The sequence below is a fragment of the Notamacropus eugenii genome, chromosome 2 (genome assembly GCF_028372415.1).
Source record: "Notamacropus eugenii isolate mMacEug1 chromosome 2, mMacEug1.pri_v2, whole genome shotgun sequence".
Taxonomy (NCBI): Eukaryota; Metazoa; Chordata; class Mammalia; order Diprotodontia; family Macropodidae; genus Notamacropus; species Notamacropus eugenii.
In genome coordinates this window covers 322,876,756-322,899,543 of record NC_092873.1, presented here as the reverse complement: position 1 = coordinate 322,899,543, position 22,788 = coordinate 322,876,756, and the positions used below count along the sequence as shown (strand labels likewise).

General features: G+C 33.9%; 1 protein-coding gene across 4 annotated transcripts in view; it reads right to left on the bottom strand.

The window, feature by feature from the left end:
* RNF213 (ring finger protein 213) overlaps positions 1-22,788 on the bottom strand; it is a 162,195-nt gene that overhangs the window by 115,482 nt on the left and 23,925 nt on the right. For all 4 annotated transcript variants that reach the window (XM_072645241.1, XM_072645243.1, XM_072645244.1 and 1 more), the window contains 6 exons: positions 22,576-22,680; positions 20,615-20,799; positions 19,585-19,743; positions 14,453-14,652; positions 4,692-4,978; positions 1,799-2,040 (listed from right to left, as the gene is read on the bottom strand). In XM_072645241.1, coding sequence (XP_072501342.1) covers positions 1,799-2,040; positions 4,692-4,978; positions 14,453-14,652; positions 19,585-19,743; positions 20,615-20,799; positions 22,576-22,680 — 1,178 coding nt within the window. The remainder of the gene's footprint in view (positions 1-1,798; positions 2,041-4,691; positions 4,979-14,452; positions 14,653-19,584; positions 19,744-20,614; positions 20,800-22,575; positions 22,681-22,788) is intronic.

Below are 22,788 nucleotides of genomic sequence, written 5' to 3'. Positions count from 1 at the left end.
AGATGTAAAATCTCCACAAAGGATATTCCAAATATTACCTAATGTTGGTTGCTTTACATAACCATGATACTAAATGATATTTGAAAAACCTTTAGTTTTGGAGCTAAGCTATTTCTGAATGAAAAGACCTGAGTTCTTGGAAAAAACAGATCAAATGAGAAATTTTAAAAATGCAGATCTCTCTTCATCTCTAGTTACTCTCAGGAGAGAGTAGACCTCAAAGCTACAGCTTATTTCTTTTAGAAAGACTAGCCTTAACTCACCATCACAACCTGACATCTGTAAAATATCTGGCAATAGTGAAAGTATTTTCACATAAATTAATCTGACTCTCATAACTCTATGGGGGAGCCAGAGAGGTTTTATTAAATTACATAATAAGTAATAAATATAATTGCATATTATGTATAAAATAATATATAATAATAAGTAAATGCAGACAACAAGATTAAGTGACCTGCCTAAGATTAAAGGGTTAGTAAAAGTGGAACTGGATCTTTTGACTCTTAGTTCAAAGTTTCTCCAGTGCCAACAATATTCCTTCTAAAAGTGAAGTAAGCATGGAGAAAAGACAGGCTAACCAGAAAACAAGATAAGGAAAAGGAAGATTATCAGTGTTTCTGCACAGATAATTCTCAATCCTATCAGTCCTGAGAATTTTCAGGACTAAAATACATATAATAAAATTAAATTAAAATTCTGTACAGCAGTATAGAAGGATAACTTCTCAGAATCATGTTTTTGAAGAATTGAAGGTGTGAGGGAAATTATTTATTATATTATTTGTTAAAAAAATTATTATATTGTCTAAATCCAACCTTATGTGATTGTTCACATCCAGAATGTCACTGGACCCCAGTAAATCTCTAGGAATGCCAGAGATGGCTACAATGTATTTCTGATTCCCCAAAGCCCGTGACCCACCCAAAGCCTTTTTTGTTTTGGGTTACTTTACCTTTTGTATTACTACATATCTCTCTCAATCTACCTTGCTTTCAGGCTGCCCTCTTGGCAAAATGGCTTAACTGCAAACAAGGGAAACATGGAGTTCCTGTGAGGGAAAGCTTTGACAAAATCCTACATAATGTAAATCTTGCAGAATTTAGGTGGAGAGAGCCACTCCCTTTCTAAGCTCCCTCTCCTCTACTAAAACACTTAACAAATTTCTTTCTAAAATTATTTCAGATTTTGGTGTCTGTATTCAAAAACAGTAAATGAAATGCTAGATTTCAGTTAGAGATTAGTGAAAACAAAGATGTCATTGATTTCCCATCTAAGTTCACAGAACCCATGTTGAGAAGCCCTGTTCTAGGAGTTATTTCCAAACCCATATCCCTACCGTAACTCTTTGGTTTAAGTGAAAAGCAAATTATTACAGGTTTTGAACCAAACTCTTGGAATGACATAATGGCAGAAAATGTGATATGACAAAACCGTGACATTCCAAGTTGCCTGTAGAACATCTATCTAAACATAATGTGCACTATTTTCCAAATATACTCTTTGTTTGTCTAGGCTTTCTAAATTTGACAATACAAATAAGCTAGAACTGCTGACTCTGGCTAACAATGATTCTTGGAGAAGGCTATGCTCCATTCTGCATCAAATCAAACATACCTTCAAAAAATGCTATAAAGAAGGCAAATTGATTATTAGAGATCAAATGTAATACCAACAAAAAAGGAAAGGTGGACTAAAGAGATAACAAGTCATCATTTCAAGAGCAAAGGTGCTTCTGGCAAAGCTCTTCAGACAGATGACCATTCATACAGAGATCACATGTGTACATATTACATACTTCAGATTTGTCTGTATTATGTCCTTTAGTTCTTGGCAAAGGTCAGTTCTTGAAATCGAGTCCAAACAAAGAAGTTTACATAATGAGATGAGGTCTTCTTCCAGGGCAGGAAATGTATAATTTTCAGCTAACATGAGGATAATTATTCCCATTTTCAACTTGCTTTTCACTGGCCAAAAAGAATCATCATTGTTCTCACCCAAAAATAACGATTTCAGGCGGTTCCACAATACTTGCTTCACCTAATCCCATTAAATGAAAGAAGAAAACAAAGATACAGTTTAATCAGTATTTTCCTCTGGAGTTAACTGGGTTATGGTCCTTGCTGACTGAGATGAGACTCCAAGCAGTTCAGTTTGGCAGTTAACTAACATCCTTTATAATATGCCATGCCACATCACCAAGATAGTTAAGTGGAGATGATACACCTTAATGCCACCTATCTCCTCCCCTTTCTCTACGTTCTCCTTCCCCATAAACTAATCATACTTAAGCATCAGGGATAGCAGGAGCAGAAGTGGTAGCCCTTATAACACCAGAAGCTATAGATTAACAGCCATAGAAGAGGATAGTCAGATAGGTACTTAAAATGTCAAAAAGTGATGCCTCACTCTTGTACCAAACTGAGAAAATCTTCTTTATGGACTCCACTCACTTACTACTGAGTAAGTGGGGATACAGCAAACAGACCAAGGCCACATTCTATGTAGGTAGTGACATAAAAATCAAGTTGGTCTAGGCAAAGGCTCAAATCCATCTACTGCAATGTCATATACCACAGAATTTAAAAGTTGTAAGAAATTTAGAGATTTTAATCTAACCTAATGAGAAGGAAACTAAGACTCAAAGAAGTTACATGATCTGCCCAAGATCAAAAAGTAGTCTAAGTGAAGATCTGGGCATATTTGGTATATTCAATAGGTTGAAGTAATTCCATCTCTATTGCATGTCAAATGTGGTGATCTATGGTAACTCTTTAATTAAAGAAAATATTCAACAATATTCTGAATAGTCCATCCCCCAACCATCCCAGTGAAGTAAAACTAACACTGGACTGGAAGACAAGAAATATGGATTCTGATTTCTACTCTGACTTATATTGTCGTTATGAAAGAAAGATGGAGAGGTTCCCAAAGCAATATGTAGCCTGAGAAACATGAAGGAGGTAGAAAATTGTAACCAGGTAGATTTCTCCCCATTGTCTTAGTGATGCGCTTTAGTAAGGTGTCTCAGTGTTTTAGGTAGCTATACATCTAAGGCTGATTAGACTGAAAGTTCCTTAAGGGCAGAGATTTTGTTGTTTTTCCTCTTTGTATTCCCCCCAAACTAGCATAGGTCATTGCATTTAGTAAACAAAAGTTGCATTCAACTTGGGGTCTCCTTTTATTTTCTCTGCCTTTTTCAAAAGCACCAATAAGCTGTATAACTTTCACTTGGATAGCCCTGGGGTCTGAGAAATGGAATAAAAAAAGAGAAAATTTGAAATGTACCCAATAGTATAGTAGAAATTATACCTCATGGGTCAAAGTAATCTATATAATTTTCCTTAATCTCCTCTGTTCCCTTATAAAATTTGTCAGTCATAAATTTACAAACCAACTTCTGGTACACAAAAAGTTGTTAGTAAGAGGTTAGAAATTCAGAGCCCATTTTTCCATAACAATAATGTTACACATAATGATTAGTTTTCCAACCTAGCCTATAAAAGTCTAGTTAATGCAAAATATAACTAAAGTAAGTTATTATACTAACTACCATAGTAAAACATAACTACTATATTTAACAGTTTTTAATGGAAAATGTATTTTCATCTACTACTGGAAACATATCTCCATCATCACCCCCACAAGATCAAGGACTCACCCTGCTCTTCACTACTATTGGTGGGTGGCTCCCATAGCTTGGGAAAGGGACTGAGTGGAATAAGGACAGTGAGGAGCTGAGGTCTATTACCAATGCCTTTGGGAATGAACAAGACATTTGCTCATCAAGGTTCCTGGGTTACCCTTCGGTCCTGAAACTAGGAGTCAGAAAACCTTGGGGTCCCAAAGCTAGTTTTGCTATTTATCACCTTTGTGACCCTGGGCAAGCTGTTTCCCTACTCTGGCCTTCAGTTTTCAGAAATAGACAATAAGAGTTTTATTAGATGAGTGAAAGGTCTGTTTCAGCTCTAACCTGCTATGTTCCTGTCCTGATACTCTGATGGGCCCCACAATATGGCCTGCCTGCTTTTCTTTTTCACTAGAGACTCTCCTTCCATAAGCCCCTCCTGGAAATAAGATAGCTTAGCAGCTTCTCTCCTTCCTTTCTGCCACTAAAGAATATGTGTGACTTTAAGGTTTTATAAGAGTTTTTATTGCAAGCAACAGCTGGAAAAATAGACAAGAAATAAAATGCTTTTTACATTTGACCTGACCGTGAATACTAGTTAGTTAATCTTTCCCCAACCCCAACCTTTAGAATCTGTAAGGAAAAACATTCACACATAATAATAACGTTCCACTATTAGGTAAACAAAGGCCCAAAATAAGACTCAAATACATCTCAGAAGAACATCCATATTCAGTGTGTTGGTCATGCAAGGCTCAGGCTAGACCATCACTGTAAGAACAGAAAAAGCAGCTATGGGAGGGCTCTCTTCCCCTAAAATTCTCTGTGATAATTTTATCTGAGCAAATTTGGCCCTGGAAAAGGTAGGAAGCAGAAACCAAAGTTGATGATGGGGAAGGAGGCATCTTATGGTCTCCTTCAATGAGAGAGTATGAAGGGGAAAAAAAGAGTAAAATATCAGGTGGTAACACCTGGGAGGAAAATGAAACTCCTGTGCGTAGTATAAAGCTAAGAATAAAGCTTACACTTAATCTAGAAAATGCAAATCTATGTAACTGAATACCTCTTTTTCTCCATATCCTAAAGATGTCCATTCCTTTGACTGGTCTTCATAAACCATAGGCTTCTTGACCACAAAATAAAACTGACAAAACTGGCTGAAAAAGTTCTTCAAATTAATGGTGTTCCAGGTACTAAGGATACTGAAGATATTCTCCAGCATAATTTTGGCCGCAATGAACTTTCCATTTACCACCATCTTTGTGTTGTCATGAAAAAGCATATCCTTCAACTTCGTCATCACACTCTTATGGGGCTTCATACAAATTATATCATCATACTGGTGCCATTCTATGAGTAAAAGAAAGAACTGTGGTAAATGTACATAATTAAGAGCAACTTTTTTGGTTACTACAAAGTTAGATGAATTCAGGCCTAACTGAATCCCAAAGCTAAAGTTTGTAGATTATGTTAAAAATAAATCTAGGGGACTGTCTTTGGTCATTCAATCTGACATTAGGGCAATGTATTTAAATGTATTTAATGTATTTAAAACTATAAAAATGTCTTTTGTCTGTTAAGACACTTTGATCAATAATTTGATCAACTGTCTATCATAGCCTTAAATGCAATCATTTTAGGATTTCAGAAAATTGTTTAAAATGTATATTACCACTGTAAAAATTGCTTTTATAAGTAATGATGGTGAAAGATGTGAGAGAAATAAAACTCTCTTGGCTTGTAAACTGTTAAAGTGTTAACTTTCTAGATTTTGAAAAGTGAAGAATAGCAGGAAAGAAAGGAAGGTGAGTAATTTGAATTTTTAATTTGTAATTTAATTAATAATTTTAGTTTGGAAAACTGTTTTTTAGGCAACTAACAGATCTCTATTGTTAAGCAGGCAGTCAAGCCTTTTGTAAGTTGTTAACAGGCTTGGTAATAAAAATGGAAAACAGGGCAATATCAGGACCACATGCTCCAAGCCCCTCTAAAGTTCCTTAAAAGTTGCCTTTGATGTCTATGCACCAGCTTCTGATGGGAAAGTCTGACTCCTATATAAGGAGAAAGATTTAGAATAAAAATTGGCTTGCAAGTCAATATGTTAATTGTTAAGAGAGCAAATATTTTATAAAGAAAAAAATAAAAATCAGTAACACTGCATTCTTGATTTTGTGGCAGATTGGTAACTGTTAGATTGCCAGTGTTTTAAGATTTCAGGATCTAGCCCCATGCTTAGGTTAAAGGATAATGATTTGATTTCAGTTAAGAACTTGAAATTGTGAAGGAAAAGATTTGCAGAAATCAATCTTTAACCATCTTCGGACTATGAGCAAGGTCAGATAAGAATCTGATTAGTCCTGTCCATCCATCTTTCAGGAAAATCTGTAGGAGGTCCATATTAAATTTAACACCATATAAATATTAGATATGGTAAAATTATTGGTTATTTCAATCTGTGATTTCCTTACACTGTTCAAACTGAGAATTATTTCATTAATTCCCTCTGTGAAAAGCTCTCAAAGGTGTCTGTGCCTAGAATAACTGGCCATACCTTGCCAACAAACACTTTAGAGCTATCTGCCTGGTAAAAGAGATCAGTCATCTACAATCTCAGGGTAAGAATTTTCAAAAGCGATAACATAACACTTAGCCCAGCACACTTGAAGCTAACCTAGTGATAACAGGAGTGAATTCAAACTGTTTGTGAAATTTTATGTGTATTTTTAAGTATATGTCTATATTGGGAATTGGAGGCTGAATACTTAGGCCAGTCTCTCATCTGAAAAGTCTTAAAGATGGGTAAAGGAGGCAGGGGATTCAGAACTGATACAGTTCCTTAAGAAAGTAGAGAATGAGGTTACAGAAAGCTAGGAATCATCACCACTTGATTTTTAAAAAAGAAATGTGAATTTATGGATAATAAAGTTTTTCTTTTGAAGTGGTGAAAGTACTGGGCCATGGAGAGTTAAATGTTACCATTAGCAATTATAAATCTGCATTTGATTTAATCTGAAATCTGTCCTGAAGGAAATCAGAATGTGATCTGAGTGTGTTCTCCTATCAGGATAATTATGGTAAATCAGAACCTAATACAAAAGACAATTGCTATTTGGTGTTAAGAAATGTATTAGCTGTTAGCTGTAGCAATTAGACAAGATAAAGATATTCAAGGAATTAGAATAGCCAAAGAAGAAACTAAGTTATCACTCTTTGCAGATGATATGATGATTTACCTAGAGAATCCCAGAGATTCAAGTAAAAAATTACTTGAATTAATAAACAACTTTGGCAAAGTTGCAGGGTACAAAATAAACCCACACAAATCTTCTGCATTCCTATATATTAGCAACAAAGTCCAACAGCAAGAGATAGAAAGAGAAATCCCATTTAAAGTTAGGGTAGACAGTATAAAATACTTAGGAGTCTACCTGCCAAAACAAACCCAGGGACTATATGAACACAATTACAAGACACTTTTTGCACAAATAAAGTCAGATTTAAGTAAGTGGAAAAACATTAGTTGCTCATGGGTAGGCCGTGCTAACATAATAAAAATGACAATTCTACCCAAATTAATATACTTATTTAGTGCCATACCAATTAAACTATCAGACAATTACTTTCTAGAGCTGGATAAAATAATATCAAAATTCATTTGGAAAAACAAAAGGTCCAGAATATCAAAGGGACTAATGAAAAGAAATGCTTGGGAAGGTGGCCTAGCGCTACCAGACCTCAAACTGTACTATAAAGCAGCAATTATCAAAACCACTTGGTATTGGCTAAGAAACAGAGAGGTAGACAAGTGGCACTCAAGATGCAGTAGGCAAGAAATATAGCAACCTTCTGTTTGATAAACCCAAGGACCCCAGCTTCTGGGATAAGAACTCATTGTTTGACAAAAATTGCTGGGAAAACTGGATAACAGTGTGGCGGAAATTAGGCATAGACCCATACCTGACACCGTACACAAGAATAAAGTCCAAATGGGTACATGATTTAGGTATAAAGATTGATACCATGAATAAACTGGAGAAGCAAGGAATAGTGTATTTATCAGATCTATGGAGAAGGGAAGAATTCTTTACTAAAGGAGAGATAGAATGCATTATGAAATGCAAAATGGATAACTTTGAGTACATTAAACTGAGAAGTTTTTGCACAACCAAACCCAATGCAACCAAAATCCGGAGGGATGTAGTAAATTGGGAAAAAATTTTTACAGCTAAGCTCGGGGATAAAGGCCTCATTTCTAGAATATATAGAGAACTGACCCAAATGTATAATCATACAAGTCATTCCCCAATTGATAAATGGTCAAAGGATATGAACAGGCAATTTTCAGAGGAAGAAATTAAAGCTATCTATAATGATATGAAAAAATGCTCTAAATCACTATTGGTTAGAGAGATGCAAATCAAAACAACTCTGAGGTACCACATCACACCTATAAGATTGGCAAACATGACAGAACAAGAAAATGATAAATGCTGGAGAGGATGTGGGAGAGTTGGAACACTAATTCATTGTTGGTGGAGCTGTGAGCGCATCCAACCATTCTGGAGAGCAATTTGGAACTATGCCCAAAGGGCTACAAAAATGTGCATACCCTTTGACCTAGCAATATCGCTACTAGGACTATATCCCCAAGAGATCATAAAAATGGGAAAGGGTCCCACATGTACAAAAATATTTATAGCAGCACTCTATGTAGTTGCCAAAAACTGGAAGTCAAGGGGATGTCCATCAATTGGGGAATGGCTGAATAAATTATGGTATATGAATGTAATGGAGTACTATTGTGCCATAAGAAATGATGAACAAGAAGACTTCAGAGAGGCCTGGAAGGACTTATATGACCTGATGCTGAGTGAAAGGAGCAGAACCAGGAGAACTTTATGCACAGCAACAACCACAGTGTGTGAGAGTTTTTTCTGGTAGACTTAGATTTCTGTAATAACACAAGAACTTCTGAAAAAAAAAAAAAAATCCCAATGGTGGACCTCAAGGCAAAATGCCTTCCACACTCAGAGAGAGAAATATGGAAGTCACTCACATAATGTAGCAGATCATGTTTGTGTATGTGTATCTGTTTGTGTATCATGTTCTGATTTGTTATACGGATTCTTTCATTTATCTTAGTCTGACTACATAGCATGACTATAGTGAAAATATACTCAATAGGAAAGTATATGTAGAATCTATACAGAATTGTATGCAGTCGTGGGGAGGGAGGGAGGTAGTGGGGGGTGGGTGGGGAGGGATAAAATCGCAATTGTATGGCAGTGATTGTTAAACATTAAAAAAAAAAAGAAATGTATTAGCTGTGTGACTCCAAGCAAGTTACTTTATGTCTGTTTACCTCAGTTTATTATTCTATAAGAAGATAATGATAGCACCCACCTCCCAGGGACATTATGGGGGTCACATGATTGTAAAGTGCTTAACACAATACCTAGTAAAGAGCAACTGCTATATTATTGTTAACTCTTTTTATTATTTCTTTAATTATACGTAATTGCTTCATATTTGATAGCTTTAGAATTTTAGATGTGATCAGTATACAATACCTACGGTGATGAGATGAATGATTTTCAGCATAAGATAATTGGAAATGCATTCAACTAAACTGAAGCCACCTGATTGGTAATGAGTTTTGTTTCAAGTTTCAAATAAATAATATTATTTATCACAGTGTTATTTTTCTAAATTTTCTTATACTGTGAAATTTGTAACTATGTTGTTGGAAAAGCAACTTCTCTTATAATCTGGATGTTATTAGAGTAAGAATTGTACTGTTAAAAGAAGGTTAAAAAAATGAATTAGAAAGCTGTTAGTCATTTTAGCCCTGCTGACCACATGCCATAATATTCTGAAGCATTGTAGTTAAGAACTTACAAGCTTTCAATTTCATCTATATTTAAGAGGGAATTTCTTCTAAAATTACTTGGCCATTACTTTTAAAAATGAGAAGATTGTTAAGCTATTTGGAGTTATTTTTACAATGTTGAAACCTATGAAGTATTTACATAAGTATTTTAAAAGGAAACTTGGTCATTGATTTATCCGTGAGAAAAGATACAAAGAAAAGACATTGTAAAGTCATTTTTATTAACTTATAAGGATTCTTGGAAGCATCTAGTAACAAATACTTATCAATCCTGTGCAAGAATTTTCTGTGTTGTGGAATTCCTACTGAGTCAATAGGATATAAATAATCCTTGCACAAAATGGGGGTGGAAATTTTCAGGCCTGCTTATGATGTGGAGTAGAGTGAGTAAGTGAATGAGTAAGTCTGAGAGAGAGAGAGAGTGTGAGTGTGAGCATGTGTGTGTGTGTGCACGTGTTAATTTGGATGTTTACAGCAAGTAGTCAAGTGTTGTTTTTTCTAGGAATTCAAGTGAACTATCACTTCACTATCCAGAATGTAATTATTTTCTTGATTTCTACTGATATATTTTATACCAGGATGAGCTCATACTCTAGGAGAAGACAAAAAAAAAAAAAATATTGAGTAAACTTTTAAAGGCCTGGTAAACTTTTTTGTGATAAGGCTAATTTAATTGGGTGTATTTGTGGCATTGCTTCACTTAGAACAACAAAATCTCTTCCCCGTTGCAAACAAGTTTTGACTAGAGAGTGGTGGTAATTAGGAATTTGTAATAATTAGGAATTTATTTTGTTATAGTACTTTTGGGGATTTTTTATGATACTTCAAGACAATTTACATCAATTTATTTTTGATAAACTCCAATTTTAAGGATTTATTTTTCCTTTAAAATTGAGTAAGAGCTAGCTGTAAGTTTAGAGATTTCCAAACGATTTATTTCATTAGATTTTAATGATTACCTTTTTATATCAAGATAAATTTTAAGCTGTTTTTAAGAAAGAGAAATACTTTTAGGAAGGAATTTTTAAGTAAAAGAAAATTCTTCTGTACATATGTTTAAATAAAACACTTTTGTGTGACTTTTAGAAGACCTGATAAATTTATTTTGAAGCTAATTTATTGCATAATTTGATGGTATTGCTAATGACTGTGTCTAGCCCTACTGTGATTACTGAGACTTTACTGTTCAAGGAGAAAGTTTTTTTGGGACCTTGAATAATCTTTTTGAGTTTCATTCTTACGTTTGTTGTGTCCCTGGGTCAACTTTAAATGGGTGCTTTAAGAAAAAAATGTCAGCAGTCCAGCAGCTCAATGGAAGCTACATCTGAGATATAAGGGTGGTGAATACCTATCCCTCGGAATAAGGTAGGGAGGTTACCTTGGGAAGGCCTAGACTTTCTTAATTCATTTTCCCATATAAGAAATCTGTCCATCTGGTTCCATATACTAGCCTATTTATAGTGGTGTAGGCCTTGAGGATCAGATTTGATACTATTATAACCATATCCCTGCATCTAACTCTCATAGTAAATTTCTATTATCAGGGTAAGCAAACCATGGTAGCTTAACATTGCAATACTAGATCTATTAATTAGATTAATAGCAAGGTATCTAAATTTCTGTAATAAGCTGCAAGTGGGAAAGATCTTGCCAAATTTACAGCCATTCCATGACCTAAACAAGAGTTAACTTAGTGTCTGAAACTGTCATATGTGTAAGATTTAGTTCCTAAAGCATCTCATTCTTTCAAAATGATGAGACATCAGAATAATTACACAAAAGGTAGAGAAGCTTGTGAAATAAAGATGTGAATCTATTAAGTTGTGAGGTTAAAGTCTTGAACCTCTTTTGTTGATGTTTTAAGGAAGAAGATTTCAGTACAGTCAGTTATCTTAGTGGAGAGTAGTAAACTATAAGTTATCTTGTGTTACCTTAATGGGAAATCTGAATTTACTTATGTTTGTTATTTAATTTGAGGTTGGAACCTGTGTGTAAAGCATGCCCTGAAATGCATGGAAACTACTTAAAGTAGTTACTACTTAAACTACAGATTTCCAAACTGAGTGATACCACCCCACAGGGGACGCTGGAACAATTGGGGGAAGGGAGGGGAATAGAAACCTCAGGTGCAATTAGGGGCATTGAATAAAAATAAGGGGTTGGTGGAAGCATAAAGAAAGAAATAAAAAGAAGGAAACTTTGAAAAACCATTTGTACATATTTCATCTGTTAGGTCACAGAGTTAAAATTGTAGTGATTACATTATTTTCCAAATAAACACACAAAATGCAAGTTATCAGTGATCAAGTCCACCAACAAGCCTTAGCAAGCAAGTGTTGGCAGACTGGCTTGTCACATATCGTTGGGAAGTTCAGCATGCATCCACAAGAGTATGTACTTGTTTACAATATAATACTATGTGGTTACATGACATAATATTGCATCATCAAAATTTCAAGGCAGGGATAAAACACAAATTTACAATGAATTATTACATTTGAGATACATCATTTTTAAAAAATATTTTATATTTTTTGAAATGATGCAAATTTTTTAAAAATATTAAAAGGTTAAAGAAAGCAGATTTCAATAGGTACATTGAATATTTTTTTTAAAGGGGATAGTAGGACAAATAACTTTGAGGATCTCTGACTTAAATCACCTTAAAGAAGCTCCCATTTAAAGGGATTCTGAGAGCAGTAGGCTATATTTATGTTCATTTGATCTTAGTTAATAACTGAACATGTTTTATTATAGATAACTTTTCATATAAGCTGTTCTCTGTATGCAATCTTATACATCCCATCCCAAGTCTTTTGTTATTTGTTATTAAGTATTCTAAAGCAAAATCATTTGTATAATGTTAAACCTAGGGATAAAAAAGCATCTACTTACCACGAGCACTAATTATATCACAATAGGCTGTGATTTTTCACAATAAATCTCTTACTGTTACCAATGTGAGATTATAATCAATATTTGCTATCAAGGATATGCGACTCTTGAGAGCTGAATCCACCCAAAGCTATGAATACTAAAACTTGCTATTTGAGACCTTATGGGATTGTCACTGATAATGTTCAGAGTCTGACTCCAGGTAGGATCATCAAGGAATGCTGTTAAGCCAATGATCTATGATGCTAGCAACCCTTTGGGGTTGACATTCATGAACTGCAGGTGGAGTGCACACGAGAAAAGTTGAGAGAGCAACTCTTGGCATGGGCTGAGGTAGGACTACCCTGACTCAATTACCCCAGCATGACTTTCCTCTTGAATGGAAAATATCCTATCTGGCTGACTTGAAGGTTGGCTCAATGCAACTGGCTGTCCATATAACTTTTGCCTGGAATTGACATGAAGTTAGGGAAGCATTATTCTCTTACTGCATAGTTATGTCGTTGATTGTTTCATGGCAAATTTCTATAATCATGTTATGTGCTCAGTATAAACACAACTAAGTAGATCTTTTATTACTGGAGCACATCTAAGTTACTATAGTGAGATGCAGGTATAAGATTTGAGCTAATTCAACATGACTAATGGGAAAATATACTTAATGGGAATGTATATGTAGAACCTATATCAGATTGAACGCTGTCTTGGGAAGGTGAGAGGGAAGGGAAAGGAAAGAGAAGATTTAGAACTCAAAATCTTATGGAAGTGAATGGTAAAAACTAAAATTAATTTTTAAAAAAGATTTGAGCTAATTACCCTAGAATTTTAGTCCTTTCTATATTCCAAACAACTAAGTAATGGAGTATTTAAATTTCTCACCTATTAGTAGTTATATATTCCCTTCCAAGGACATATAAGCATTGAGTGGGTTGTATGAGGGTTCTTTGGTATTCAAGTGTCACTGACCTTTTTATTAATAATACACTAGCATTATTAATAAAATGATTAATTACTCAGAAACTATGTCTCCCAAACTAAAAATGTCACAATAGCTAAAAGTCACGTTAGACATGATATACAGCTGAGAAACCATCAGCAGGCAGACAATACATTGGGGGGAAGAAGCAAGTAGAAAGGTTTATAAGGGTACATTACAAGGACTAACATGCAACAGATATAAAAGAAAAACAGCAGAAACTTGGGACAAGGGTGAAGATGGGTATCAATTTTAATAATTCAAAAACCTCTTCATGACTCACATGATCAAAAATCCTTCCCAAAGAAACTCATGGTCCCTTTTACTTAGGACTGCCCTAATAAGCAGAGTTGCCTAAGGAACCTCAAAAGTTTGGTTAATAATTATGAAATCTTGGGCAAGAAACTAAAGACCAAAGTGGCACAGACTGTTTTTCTCATTGTTGCCTATTAAAAGGCAAGAGAAAAATTAATTGGGGAAGTGAAATGCTGGTTAAAAAGGTGAGAAATACTGAGAATGGAATTTGAATTTGTAGACCAATGTGACCAAGTCAAATCGAGTCAACAACTATTAAGTGTCTACTGTATTTGTTAGACAAATATACGAGCTAAGTGCTGTTAATATAAAGAATGGCAAAAGATAGTCCCTTATCTCAAGGAGATCAACAGCCTAATGGGGCAGACAACATACAAACAACATATTCAAATAAGATATATTCACGATAACCTTGAGTTAATCTCAGAGAAAAGGCACTAACATTAAGGGAATTAGAAAAGGCAATGCTGTGAGGCAGGTAGTATAGATACCATAATTTCCATGACAGAGATGAGAAAACTGAGGTTAAGTAACTTGTTCATAGTTAAACAGGTAAGTATTAGAGGCAAGATGCAAAAACAAATCACTCCTGACTCCAAATCAAGTACACTGTCCACTATACCATGTTTAAAAAACAAAGATAATCTAAAAATCAATTCTTTAGATTTCGTTGAAAATATAAAAGTAGTCAAGTGATTAATGAACTGTAATTCATAGAGATAATCAAAAAGATCAGTTGGCAGCTTACCTCCAGATTCCTGATATGATTTACTTATGAACAAACAGCGGTTGACATGCTGTCCAGACTTTGAAGGTTTTTTGTATATGAATTCATACTCCTGGTTTGAGCCATGAACGATATAATATTTGTAAGGGATAGATTTTAGCACTTGTTTCTTGGAAATCATCATGTTACCTTCAATAAGGAATCCATGTTCACCCAGTTCTCTACAAGCATAACAAAAAAAGCTGCTAACATCGTATAATAACCAACTTTGATAGACTTAGTTCTCCTCAACAATGCAATGATCTAAGACAATTTCAAAAGACTCATGATGGAAAATGCTGTGCACATCCAGAGAAAGAACAAGGAAGTCTAAATGTAGATTGAAGCATACTATTTTTCCTTTGTTTGTTTTTTTTATTTCTCATGGTTTTTCCCTTTGGTTCTAATTCTTCTTTACAATGTGACTATTGTGGAAATATGTTTAATATGATTTTTATACGTATAGCTTCCATCAGATTACTCTCTGTCTTGAACAGGGGAGGGGAAGGAGGAGAAAATTTAAAACTCAAACTCTGATAAAAGTGAATGTTGAAAACTAAAAATAAATGTTAAAAAAAAACACAAAAAGCTACCGTTAAAGAACCAACTCCCTTCAAATTAAAATGCATGTCCCATCTACACAAGGCTTTTTCTATCCTCCCCCTAGTCCTTAGTGTTTTTTTCCCCACCCTGAAATTACTTTGTACAATTCTGTATTTGTAAATTTGTATAATTTATATTATAACTGTATAATATGTGATATTACAGAACTGCAAATTAAAACAACTTTGAGATAGCATTTTACACCTACAAAATTAGCTAAAAGGATTGAAAGGTATATTGACAAATGTTGGAGTGGATGTGGAAAAATTGGGACACAAATTCAATGTTTGTGGAATTGTGAATTGATCCAACCACTTTGGAGAGCAATCTGGAATTACACCCAAAAAGTTATGAAACTGCCTATACTCTTTGACCCAGAAATACTACTACTAGATTTATTTCCAAAGATGATTAGGGAAAAAGGAAAAAATCTATATGTTCAAAAATGTTTATAGCAGCTCTCTTTATGGTGGCAAAGAATTGGAAAACTCTTGGATGCTCATCAATTGGGGAATGGCTGAACAAGTTGAGGTATATGATTGTAATGGAATAATACTGTGCTATAAGAATGATGAGCTCAATCTTAGAAAAACATGGAAAGATTTGTATGAAATAATGAAGAGCAAAATGAGGAGAACCAAGAGAACATTGTATATAGTAACAGTAATATTGTTTTAAGAATGACTTTGCATGAATAAGTCATTTTATCTACTATATATACCTAAATTAACTAAAACTATAAAGAACATATGAGGAAAGTCATTATTTGCATCCAGAGAAAGAAATGATAAAAGTTATGTAGAGAATATTTTATATATACATATTATATATATGTATGTATATTTGTGTCTAATGGTAGCCCTCTCTAGGGTGGGGGGGGGCATGGAGAAAAACAAAAGAAATGTACACAATAACTTAATTATATATTTAAAAGGAATAACAAGTTGTACATAGTGGATTTGTGGTTTCCTATGCAAATCAACTTTTATGTTATGGAAGTGTTTGTTCCATGAATTAAAACTAGAGCAATTTTTTTTAAAAAGAAAGGTTAAAAAAAGAAGTAGGAATGCTTAAATACTTCAATATTGCTTCCAAAATCCCTAAGTTTTATAAAGTAACATTATATTTTTGTTGATATTTGTTAATATAACAAAAAGACAAAGATTTCCCTCCTCCCTACCCCCATAATTTTTAAAATATATTTTATTTTTTCCCAATTACATGCTAAAACAATTCTTTAACATTTGTTTTTTTTGGAAATTTTTTCACTTTAAACTTAAATATAAAATGAGAAAAGAAAAAAATTGTTATATACACAGCTAACCATAAAAAAGGATTCAATATAAAACAGTAAATTTCCAATTCAAGAAAATTTTTATAATAAATACTACACATTGTTTTCAAAACTGCCCAGTTTTTCTTTACTTCCTTGTTGAATTTCTTTTGTTCTCTGCCATGCACTATTTATTTTATTTTTCCCTCTCCCTCCCCCCACCACCCTAAAGAAGGCTGCAATTAAGCATATATATGTATGTGTATATATATATATATATATATATATATATATACACACACATAAATACACACACATATATACAGAGATATCTATAAACATACATATACATACACATATGTGTAAGACCATTCTATGCTTATTTCCTCCTATCATCTCTTTATCTAGGTGGCTAGAATCTTTCTTTATAAGTCCAAGTCTTCCCATGTTTTTCTACATGAACAGTTCATCATTTCTTACAACACAGCAATATTTCAACCCAATCACGTCCTATTTGAGAGATGGTCTATGAAAGTTTTTCCCCCAATTTTCTGCATTCCTTCTACTCCTAGCTACATAGGTTTCATTTATACAAGAAAATTTTAATTAAAATAATAGAAATTATCCTATCCTTCTTACACTTCAAGAATACTCTCATCTTATAATTAAATGTCTGATACTGCTGAATTTAATTCCTTTACATCCTTTTTCCCTTGTTTCTTTGAAGTTCCTGACCTTTTGTTCTTCCAAGTGAACTTTGTTGTTATTTTTTCTAACTCAGTGAAAAAAATTTTTTTAATAATTTTAATTGAGATAACATTGAATAAATAGATTAGTTAGATAAAAATTGTCATTTTAAAAATTGTATTGGTTTTATCTACCCATGAACAATAAATATTACTTCAATTATTTAGATATGAGTTTATTTGTATAAAAAGTGTTTTACGTTTATGTTCACATAGTTCCTGTGTCTGTTTTGCCAGGTATACTATACTGTCTAGGTACTTTAAATGGTTTAACACAGGCCTGCTCAACATATGGCCTCTTGCAGCCTGCCAAAGCAGCCCACATGCGGTATGTTATGCAGGCCTGTATTTATATCCTTTATATTTTCTACAGGTCACTCAAAATCCTTTCACAGGCAGCAGGTTGTACAGGCTTGATCTAAATGACTAATATAGCTGACACATAGTATAGTTTTTCTATTTTTCACTTATCACTGAATCTATTTTAGCTTTAACTTCGTCTGAGTCACGATTACTACCCTTGCTTTTCATACATAACTAAATTCTACTCCTGCTCTTTATTTTATCTTTGTGGGTGTCTCTCACTTTTATGTTTCCTGAAAGCAACATACTGTTGAATTCCAATTTTTAATCTGCTATCCACTTCTGTTTTATGGGTAAGTTCATCCCATTTACATTCTAAGCTATAATTATTTGTGGTGTTTTTACTTCTTCCTATTATTGCTCACTATCCTCATCCTATTTACCCTATGCTTCTTTATGTGTTTTACTTCTACCCACTACCTCACCCCCATTCCTTAACCTACCCACCCCTCTACGAATCCCTCCCTTATCCTTTCTCCCCCCTGCCCTCTTATTTCTTTCTGAATTTAGAAGACTTTTATATCCTTCTAGATGTTGTTCCCTCTTTAACCCATTACCAGCAAGAGTAAGGTCCCAGCACTATCTGCCGTCCTCCCATTAGCTTCTTCTATATCAATCTTTCCTTTTATGCTCATATGTTTGAGATAATTATTCCTTTTCATCTCCCCCTATACAGATTTGTTTTATTTTTTTTAAAGAATCATCCCATCATGGTCAGCTCAACTCATGCTTTTCTTTCAAATTACCCAAATAATAACAATCATTAGAATACTGCTAATGCTTTCACATATACAAAGTAAACAATTTGACCTTAAGTCTCTTATAATTGGTCTTTAATATTTACCTTATATTTCTCCTAGATGTTACATGTCAAATTTTCCCTTAAGTTCTGGGGTTTTTCTTTTAGTTCATAAAATGTACATTCTTTTTTTTCACTCAGGATTATATTTAACTTTGCTGGGTAAGTTACCCTTGGTCATAACCCCAGTTCTTTTGCTCTACAGAATATAGTATTCCAAGACCTATGTTCCTTCGAAATAGTAGCTGCTAGGTCTTGTGTAATCCTTACTGTAGCTCCATAATATTTAAATTGTTTTTTTCTTGTTGCTTCCAATATTTTCTCCTTAATTTAGGAGCTTTGAAACTTGGCTGTGATATTTCTGTATTTTCTTCCTGGGATCTCTTTCAGGTGGTGATCAATGGATTTTTTTTCTGTTTCTACTTTGCCTTCTTGTTCTAGAACTTCTGCTCTTATTTTTGTTTTTTTCCGAAGTTTTGAGTTGAAAATTCTATCCCTCTCCCTCTCCCTCTCTCTCCTCGAGACAGTAAGCAATGGGATGTAGGTTATACATGTGTAATCACATAAAACATTTCCATATTAGTCATTTTGTACAGGAAGAGTCGAATAAAATAAAGTGGAAAATAGCTTGCTTCACTCTATATTCAAACAATATCAGTTCTTTCCCTGGAGGCAAATAGTATTCATTATCATTAGTCCTTTGGGATTGTCTTAGATCCCTGTATTGCTGAGAATAGTTGTCATTCACAGTTCTTCATCATACAATATTTCTGTTACTAAAACATATTTTGTACTTATATATTCCATATTATATCCCCCAAATAAAATGTAAGCTTCTTGATGGCAAGGACTCTTATTTTTTGTCCTTCCTTATATACCAAGCAACTCAGTGCCTCACTTGTACATAGCACATTTAATAAATGTTTACTGAATTTAATTAAATCTCAAATTGTAGAAATTTCTCAAACAAAATGTTAGCATGCTTTTTGTCTTTCAGACTTAACAGGCCCTCTGCTCTGAGTTTTTAACAGGCAACTTTTAATAGGTGTGAAACATGGCAAAGAAACATATTTTAGTTACTTTGTTTTTAGTACTTTTTCTCCCAAATAGCAATATATTTTTGTTGAAAGATATATTTCCTACATGTATTTACTCTCTGTCAAAATACAAGTCATAAGTTCAGAATGAAAATAATAAATTTAAGCTTGAAAAAAATTTATTTAAAAATCAATTTTATCAACCCAGTTTTGTACATGTATTTCCCTCTTATGATTCCTTTTTAGCCTCATCTTCAAAATGGTTCTTCCAAAAAGTTTTTAAATGTACTTACTTTGTGCAGTTCATCTCACAGACACAACTACTCCAAGCATTTTCACACAAGCCTTCTCCTCCTCTTATGGACACTTTATCACAAACAGGATCAAATGAAAAATCCCGAGACAGAATTGCATGGAAGTATACTCTGATTCCTTCACCAAGATTTAATGCCCTACAATATGTATATAAGCACATATATTCCACAATTTCAAAAAAATTATGTCATACTTTTAAAATGTGTTTTCACACTCATACACTAATAACAAAGGTCCTTCTTGATCACATATTTATGACTAGATTAATCTTTAACCAAACAAAATTCTACTTTTCTCCACTTTAAGTGGAGGATTCTGAAGAAACTGTACTCCAAAGAAACAAAGGCAGTCTGGGAAGAAAATAAGAAAGAAAATAAGAAACTAAAGCAGATTTGCATTTGCTGCTAAGGACCAAGAGTCATAGAATAAAGCAATTATGTCAAATAAGAAAGTATAAATAATGACCAAGTAGTTTCTAATCACCTAGACCATACCTACATTGCTACACTCAGTTCTGAGAGCCACTCTGGATTTATATTGTCAAACTGAAGAATGCCTAGAGAATGTTAACAATGATTTGAGATCATGTCATATCATTTGAAAACTAAATCAAAAGAACTCAGGATGTTTAGCCAGAAGAAAAGACTTATGAGGGATATGATAGTTGTCTTGAAGTAAGTGAAGGGATCCCAGTTAGAAAAGGAATAAGACCAGTCCCACTTATTCATGGAGGTCAAAACTAACAATGGACGATATGACTGCCTCAGGACACAAGAGTGCATTTTCTCTCAGTAAAAGTTTCCAAGCAAAGGCTGGACTTATAGACACAAGTTGATTTCTGGGGTTCCTTCTAACTCATCAACTTTTTTTTTGTATCAAAGGTGGAAACAGGCAAATGAGAACATCAAAACTGGCAACTGTGCCACGTGTACTTTGGGAAGATTCATCTGGGAAACCTACCTGTGCAAGGGATGTTGTTAATGGTCAAAGTTTTGTTTTCACTTTTACCTGGTCTTTAATTCCTTTTCATTGGCAGTCTGGATTCTTTGTTCCTTTGAAGATTCCAGACATGAAGCAGAATCAGCACAACTTGCAGGAAGCTGTTCTTGCTTTTTCATATCTTTAGGCTTATTTTTATCTTTTTCCTCTATTCTCTTCATTTGATTGGTAGGTTTCTCCTGCGTTTCAACTTTCTAGAACACATAAACAAATCTTGAAATGTAATACTTAGTATGAGATAACAGAAGAAATCTGCTTTAGTGGGAAGAATAGTAGAGTTTAACTCAATACAAGCCCCATGTTATTTGGAGGGATTCTTTGGTCCATTCCGCAGGAACTGCCAAGATCTTCACTTACTTTAAAAACAAATACACAATCCTATGTGCCAAGACAAAAATCATTCATTTTTTTACATTAGGGAAATCCTGTTTGTCTTTGTTGTTAAAGCAGTCATAGATTCCCTCCTCCAGTCCAAGAAACAATTCATTGATGCACCTCAACAATAATATAATAATGCTTTGCTTTTTGACGTTTCAATCTACTATTCTACTGATATTCTGGAACTTGTTTTTTTTTTACTTTTTCATTTGTTTTACTTTTTTTTTCTTTTTTTTGAGGTTTGTATTTGTATTGTTTGTATTTTTGGTTTAGAAATGCTATGTTATTTTTCAAATCACTTCCAGAATGGCTTATTGTTTTATTTTAGAAAAGTGAAATGGAATTAAAGTGCCAAAGAAGTTGAATGGTTCTAAGGTCTTTGGGGGAAAAAAATAGAAAAGTTTAGGAAAATCACAGCAAAGACAAGAAAAATCTGAGCACCCAAGTTATGTCTTGAAAATTCACTTCATGCCAAACAAAAAGGCAAAACTTAAGTAGCTATGCAGAATTTCTATAATTAAATCTTTCTATAATTAAATAATTGCATGGATAGTCTAAAGCAGTAAATCAACAATCATTTAAGTACTCCTCCGGTCTCTGTGCATTTTTCACTGTCCCCCATGGCTAGAACTCTTTCTCCTCTCCAAACCCAAGAAGTTCTCCTTGGCTTTCTTCAAGCCTCAGCTAAACTCTCACCTTTTGCAAGGAGCCTTTCCCAGGATATATCTTGTTTGTACACAGTCATTTGTTTGTTGTCTTCCCTATTAGACTATGAGCCAGGGGCTTAGTTTTGTCTTTCTTTGCATCTCCAGTACTTAGCCCAGTGGCTGGCACAGAGCAGGCACTTAATTAATGCTACTTGACTTGACTTGGCTGCCTACAATATACACAACCATTACAAGCATGGCTAGACACAAAAGAAACCACATGTTACTGTTCTGGCAGAGTAGCTCAGAAATAATTTAGGGAAACTGAACTGATAAACAAATCACCCTCAGTGTAGCACAATGGAGTAAAATAGCAGGCATTTTATAATATTTGCTGACAGGAATACAATTTACATAATAATCTCAATAAAGGAAAACAATACTGAAAGATATTAGAATCATTACCATTATTAATGGTCAACTATAACTTCAGAAGACTGATGTTTAAGTATGCATCCCTCATCTTAGCATTAAGATGATAAGCTATATATAAGGAATGTGGTTCACATGTTCTCAGATACTGCCTCAGATACCAGTCTGATTGACTGGTTTTACTTAAGTGCATTTCTTTGCAACAAGGGAAGTGTCCTTGGTGTGGGCAAGAATGTGACAATGTGGAAAAAGTGACAATGGAGAGACTATGATGGGAAAAGGGTTTTATTATTTTTATTTTATATCTAAATTTTATATTATATATTATTTCACATAATAATGTTTGTTGAAAGAAAAAATGAACATGAAACTGCTTCAGAACAACTACAAAACAACATATCAAGAAATGAAAATAAAGGGATATGAAGCATAGAGATGGGAAATTAATCAAGGAAAGTTCCCTAAAAATCACCAAAACTTGATAGTTACCAGAAGCTTTACTGGAAAACTTACTCTGGTAGCTGGTTCATTTGCTAGCTGCTTCTTTGATTCTTGATTCTTATTTTTAACTTCTTTTCCTGATCCCTTTACTTGATCAGTTGACTTAATTTTAGCTTCCTAGAAAAAATAAAGCCCCAAACATCAGACCCAGGGTAGCAAAATGAAACAGAGATAATTTGGGTCAATGAGTTTAGTAACAGTAAAATCCTACTGCCCATCAGAAGC